Here is a 6,237-nt window from a genome sequence, read left to right as displayed (position 1 = left end):
CTTAAAGTATATATTCGACCAAGTATTCAGGTTATTTTGGAATGGACGAAGTGTAATGTACACAGATTATAGGGTAATTCTTTCATTTCTCAATAATGCCATACAAAATACAAATATTTTCCTTACTTAACCAACTAACTACAACATTTGATTACTCAACAATCTCATACTCTCATAAACCCCCTCCTTTTTACACCTTGCCAAAGTTACATGAACATCATCCTAGTCCTTAACTAGCATATATGAGAAACAGATCAAGAATTAACCTTTTCATTTTGGCATTTTCAGCCAAACAAAGCATAATATAGACATTGGGAAAGAAGAGCATCCTTAACAACTTTCATACATGCTGAAATTCATCACAGCTCCATCATATTACAATATACCAAGTGCAAAATTTTTATAAAAAGTAGAAACTCGAACAAGAATGGAAGATCTGTTGTACAATTTGAGGTTACCAACTTCAAACACGGAAAACCAAATACAACAACATTAAACTAGCACCGACGAAAAATACAACATTAGATGATATGAACACAAGTGAGGGAGATGCTAGAAGATCACTAGGGAAGAAAAACAACATATCTACAAAATACAGATACAAAATATCAACGAATGCTCTCTATCGACCATCAATAGAGGTAAAGGAGTCGGCAAAACCATTAGGCCTAGCAGGGATACTACCTTTGCTATCTTCGAGACCCGCATAACTCATATCTTTCCCTTCAGCTTCCTGCCATCCCTTCACCATCTGATTTAGTGGGAGACTATAATCGATTCCAGAATATTCCTCGGTATCATCATCCCATGGCTTCCATATTTCAACAAGTGGAGCTAGTACATTGACAGCATGACCCATATCAGGCCGTTGATTGGACTCTCTGGCTGTGCAGTGGCCTGCTAACTCGGCGACTGCTACAATGCTGTCCACTGTTTCCTCTGTCACATCAACAATAGGATCGATGGCAGCTAATAGCTTCTCTCTGTCTGATTTAATCCGCCAGAACCATGCTGCTAAGTACTGCTGATCCTCAGGCCTGTGCTCATCGAGTGCCATTAATCCTGTCAATAATTCCATTAACACGATACCAAAGCTGAAAACATCGACCTTCGTTGTGACTTTTCCTGTGACTGAGGCAAACAAACGATAAGAGTTAATCGATGCTTGCATTATTGGACTTTAGAGGTAGTAAGACATGCTAATATTGATATCAGGGAATACTGAGTGCATTAGCCAGTAAAATCCAGCTTTTCATGTAATAGCAAACAAACTTTCAGAAAACAATGATAACTAACTTTTCAGAAAGGGAAACCACAATAGAATGACTATGAAAGAAGACAACTGTTATAAACATACTACATGTGTTGCATCTAAAAGCAAGTCAAACATATTATAATTTGTTGTTCTCGTAATCTCGTCTATCTACTTTTAGGAGAAGGAAATGCTATTTGTTGATGACATCAGTAGACCTAACAACAGGTTTTTTGAGTTCATATGCTTCTGAGCTTCAACTATATTCGAGTCGATTGATATCGGATTTGGGTCAAATGATGCTTGTTCAAGACCCAGAGTAATGCCTTTCAGAAAAAAAAAAAAAGACCCGGAGTAACGAGTTCAGGAATCTGAAGACACTATCTGTGTTTCTATTTTTTTTGGCAATTTATGAAACAAATTCTAACCATACAAATGTTATCTAAGTCCAACAAAAATCTCGCTAAAACCAACAATATTAGTACTAGAACATCTTTGGCAAAAAGGTTCTTATCTAATGGTTTTTGGGTTGGTCGAGTTCCAACAAGAATTTCCAGGTTGTTTGAGTTTTGCATCACAATCTATTTAATTCAAAACCCACTTTTTCACGTTGGGTTGATTTTTGATAGGTAAAGAGCTGAGTGATTTATCCATAGTCTAGAGAACCAGATGTTTCCAAGATTCTGTGCCCTTTCCTTTCTCCAAGGGATACACTTTTAAGCTTAACAGATCTATATGTACATCCTCCCTCCTAAATCTTAGACCATCTTGATTCTTGTCTAAGAAATACAAGTATACGCTTAACTAAAAAGGTGTATATCTCTCTCAATATCAAAGATAATAAAAGAAGCTAGTTGATTGGTACATTATGTATATCTATTCAGATCTAAAGTTATAAAGTTTAGTCCCCAGTAAACCCAATTTCAGTTGCACTATCCAAATTGATTGTGATAGATTCCCCAACACCATCCCCACCCCCCAAAAGAAAAAAAGGGTTGAAATTCTCTTATCTAATGGATTTGACATGCGGAAAGAAATTTGAAAAGATTCAATCTAATCTGCAATCAAAATTTTTCTTGAGAACAGTTATACAACTACTCCATTCACTCCATGGGGTTGTCAGAACTCAGAAGTAGTGTTTTGTTTCACAACGGGAAAGAGCAAGAAAACAATCTAATATCATTCCGAGAGGATATTGGTGATAAGGATACAAGGGTATCAAAGCTAAAATCTCTTGATATAAAGCACTGTGCTTGCTACTAACCCCTTTCAACATTTGGTTCATCTGATTTATGGTCGAGATACACAAAACAAGTAGATAAAAAGTCCCTACAAACAAATTCAGAGTTGAGCTGCATTGTTGCAGGTCAGCTTGTTAACTACTATTCCGTCCAAATATTATATATTGTTCGAGGTTATGTTTAAGTTTTAGTATGGGGTTACAATCGCACTGGTATACAAAACTGATACGATATCATACCTTTTGGTATTTCCAAAAAAGATCAAATGATAGTGCATTGATAAATGACAAAATATGCAAGTGAATGAAAGTTAGATAAGTAGTCAACTTAATCCATTTAAAAAAGTAGAACAATGATTGCTTACCAGCATATTCGGGTGCCAAGTATCCAAATGTTCCAGCCAGCCTGGTGACCATAGATTGTTGCCCCTGATCAGGAGCAAGTTTTACCAGCCCAAAATCTGAAACTTTTGCTTTGAAGTCATCATCGAGTAAAATATTGGAAGGTTTGAGGTCTCTATGCACAAAACTCTGGTGCGCCAAGCTATGGAGATATTCCATCCCTCTTGCAACATCCAAAGCAATAGTTAACCTCCTTTTCCATGAAAGAGGCTGCAAATTCAAAGTTTTCCAGTGGAAAAGATGACTGCTAAGAGCCCCTTGAGGCATATACTCATACACCAGAATTCTCTCATTGTCTTCAACTGAATACCCCAAAAGAGATACCAAATGCCGATGACGAACTTTAGACAGTACTGCGATTTCAGATCGAAATTCATCAAACGCTTTGCTGCTAATTACACCTGCTTCCATTCTCTTCACAGCTATTGTAGTTCCATCATCTAATTCCCCCTTGTAAACAACTCCAAAACCACCACGACCTAGCTCATTCTCAGAGGCAAAGTTTTTGGTCACATTTCGGAGAACTTGAACTGATATGACCAAATTTCCAGCTTCAATGACATGGGACTCACCCGTCCCACTGCTATTCCTGCTAGCGGAACCGCTTCCAGCTGAATTACTGCCTGTAGTGTTATTAGCGACAACTATTTTAACGGTATTATCGGTATCTGATGGGTCTCTTGGGTGAATCACGATTGAGTTGGGAGATTGTTGAACATATTTTTTCCGCTTACAGTAATATATAGATAAAGGAATCACCAGTAGAGCAAGAGCAGCAACACTTGCAACAGGAGCTACGAAAGCAACCACTTTAGATCTTTTAGAGCTCCTATTTTCTGATGTTTGAGAAGAGCCAGAGTTAGAGTTAGAGCCAGAGCCAGAACCAGAACCAGAGCCGGAGCTGGAGCTATAGCCAGCACCAGAGCCTTTGGAGGGTGAAGTTTGCCCATGAGGTGACGGATTTTCTGATGGAGGGGACGCAAGTGGAGTATTACCTTCAATAGCAAGTTTGACATTTTTGCTAAATTTCGGCCATGGAGGGGAAAGATTGTTGTTACTCAAATCTATCGTTGTAAGGGACTTCAAGTTGGTCCAGTTTGAGGGAACTTGACCAGCGATATTGTTATCATGAAGTAAAACTTTTTCAAGGGATTCAAGCATCCCAAGTGAGGGACTTAGTGTACCGTTAAGGCCACGATTAGGCAAATTTATGACGCTAACCTGTTTATTGTCATTGCAAATCACTCCCAACCATCCAACACATGGGTTATTAGTTGACCATGAAGCACTAAGGATTGATGGATATTCTAACCCATCCAAGAAACCGAGAAGTGCCGTAACTTCCGGAGCACAAGGAGCTCCTTGAGTTTTTTGACAAAAGAAATTTGAATCATATGAAACATTCTTAGTCTTAAACTCAGGAATTGGACCCATGAAATGATTGTTGCCTAGATCCAAGTTATTCAATTCCATGTCAGCCAAGCTATCCGGAACCAACCCAACAAGTTGATTCGAGTTAAGATTAAGATCCTTCAAACTAGCTAGACTACCAATGTTGGAAGGAATAACCCCACTAAATTGATTCCCATGAAGCCAAGCAGTAGTTAGTGACTCCATTGTCACAATAACATCTAAAGGACCACTCATCCCACCACCACCCTGTCCATTTAACCAAAGTGATTGCAACATAGACCCATTAAAAGTCGACGGAATCCCACCGGAAATTCGATTCAATGCCAACCTTAACTCAGAAAGTGACCCCAAAGTACCCAAAAAATCAGGCAATGGACCCACTACATTGCAAGACACACATGAAAGAGTAGCTAACTGAGCTGAATCTTGCAACCCAATAGGGAAAGACCAGCCAGAACTAGCATTCAAATTTCTATTATAATCCAATGCCATAACTTGTAAACTAACTAATCCATCAAAGAAATCAGCAGGAATTGAAGTGAAATTATTAAAATCCAAATATGCAAACTTCAAATCTTTTAACCCATTAAAAGAAGGTAGCATACCAGTCAAATTATTGTTCTGAAGACCCAAACTGAACAGTTTATCCAGCTTGTTGAAATCATGAGGTAAAGTTCCCTTCAACCCTAAATTCTTAGGTTGAATTTGGGTAACTTTCCCATCTTCACAAGACACAAAAGGCCACTTATTTCCACATGGGTCATCATCTCCATTGATAGGCCACTTCAAAAGCTCAGGATTTTCCAACCCTTTTCTGAATTCTTTCAGAATTGCAAGGTCACCAGGATCTGTAACACTAAAAACCACTGTAATTAGAGAGAAAAACACTGTAAAAACTAAAAATAGCTTCTTTTTTTCCCAGTTAACTTCCATAACTAGCCTCATTTAAGCTTCCAAGAGCCAAAACCCATGTCAAATTTTGCATGAATAAGAGAAATAAAGCTCAAAATAAGTGTCAGAAGATAGAATGTGCAAGAAAAGGTGGATCTAGAGAGAGAAAACTTCAACACCCAGGTGAAAACTTTGAGTGTATGTTTCAGAAAAAATGGAAAAATGTAAACTTTCTTTTTTCTGTTTTCTTGAAATATTGTTTTCTGGGTTGAAAATCTAATGAAATAATGGGAATTCTGTGATTCTCTCTCATCTAGTGTAATGGTCCACTTTCATAGCACTATCTCTGGCACTCAGTACTACAGTTTACAGGAAGTGAGAGAAAGATTGGAGGGTAAAACCGTTATTTTGTGAAGGTGGGGGTAGTTAAAGAATAAGATCTGAAAATTAGTGAGAGGATTAATGGAACAAAAAAGCATTATTTAGTGGGTATAATTATTGCTGTAATGCTGCATATGAAAGTTGATGAATATTGAGCTGGAATGCTGGATGGTTTTTTGTTTCCTTGAGGACTGGAAGGTGCTGTTGTTTGTTGCCACCGAAATGCTTAGCTTTATTTAATTCCGCCACCATGATTAATTATTTTTTTGTTAAACACTAGTCGGGAATTGGACTCAACGCCATAAACTATGGTTCGGGTGCACCTAATACTAGATACTTTGACTATTAGCCAAAGGCACCTGAGTGCAAGCCGAAGGTATCATTTCCCTGTGACTAGTAATCAATCTCAAGCTTTCTCTCTCTAAAAATCTTGTTCTTTACGAAAAAATCTGAAAATTAATCCGGGAAGGTTTAGGGGGTATCGCGAAAAGGTACCTCCGACGTTATTTATGATATGCAACGGATCCAGAGTTCCAGACCAATAGTTTGTAGTGTTTTGGCTACTAGTCAAAGTTTGAGGTGTTGGGTACACTCGAACCTTAAATTTGTGGTGTTTATACCATTTTTGCTTTTATGGAATATTTGACATCAAGTATAT

General features: G+C 38.0%; 1 protein-coding gene across 1 annotated transcript; it reads right to left on the bottom strand.

Annotated features, from left to right (window-relative positions):
• Positions 1-305: 305 nt before the first annotated feature.
• LOC104892104 (receptor protein kinase TMK1) lies at positions 306-5,775 on the bottom strand. The gene is made up of 2 exons (XM_010677934.4): positions 2,858-5,775; positions 306-1,131 (listed from the first exon to the last, which is right to left on the bottom strand). The coding sequence occupies exons 1-2, from the start codon at positions 5,250-5,252 to the stop codon at positions 623-625; spliced, it is 2,904 nt and encodes a 967-aa protein (XP_010676236.1). The 5' UTR covers positions 5,253-5,775; the 3' UTR covers positions 306-622.
• Between the last annotated feature and the right edge of the window lie 462 nt (positions 5,776-6,237).

The sequence above is a fragment of the Beta vulgaris genome, chromosome 5 (assembly GCF_026745355.1).
Source record: "Beta vulgaris subsp. vulgaris cultivar EL10 chromosome 5, EL10.2, whole genome shotgun sequence".
Lineage (NCBI taxonomy): Eukaryota > Viridiplantae > Streptophyta > Magnoliopsida > Caryophyllales > Amaranthaceae > Beta > Beta vulgaris.
This window is presented reverse-complemented; position numbering and strand designations above follow the sequence as displayed.

What these genes read in the sequence shown, in the direction of transcription:
- LOC104892104 (XM_010677934.4), bottom strand. Translation starts at nt 5,252, where the DNA reads ATGAGGCTAGTTATGGAAGTTAACTGGGAAAAAAAGAAGCTATTTTTA. An exon ending in CTTGGCACCCGAATATGCTG is followed by an intron (nt 1,132 to 2,857) that starts GTAAGCAATCAT and finishes TGTTTGCCTCAG; the next exon opens with TCACAGGAAAAGTCACAACG.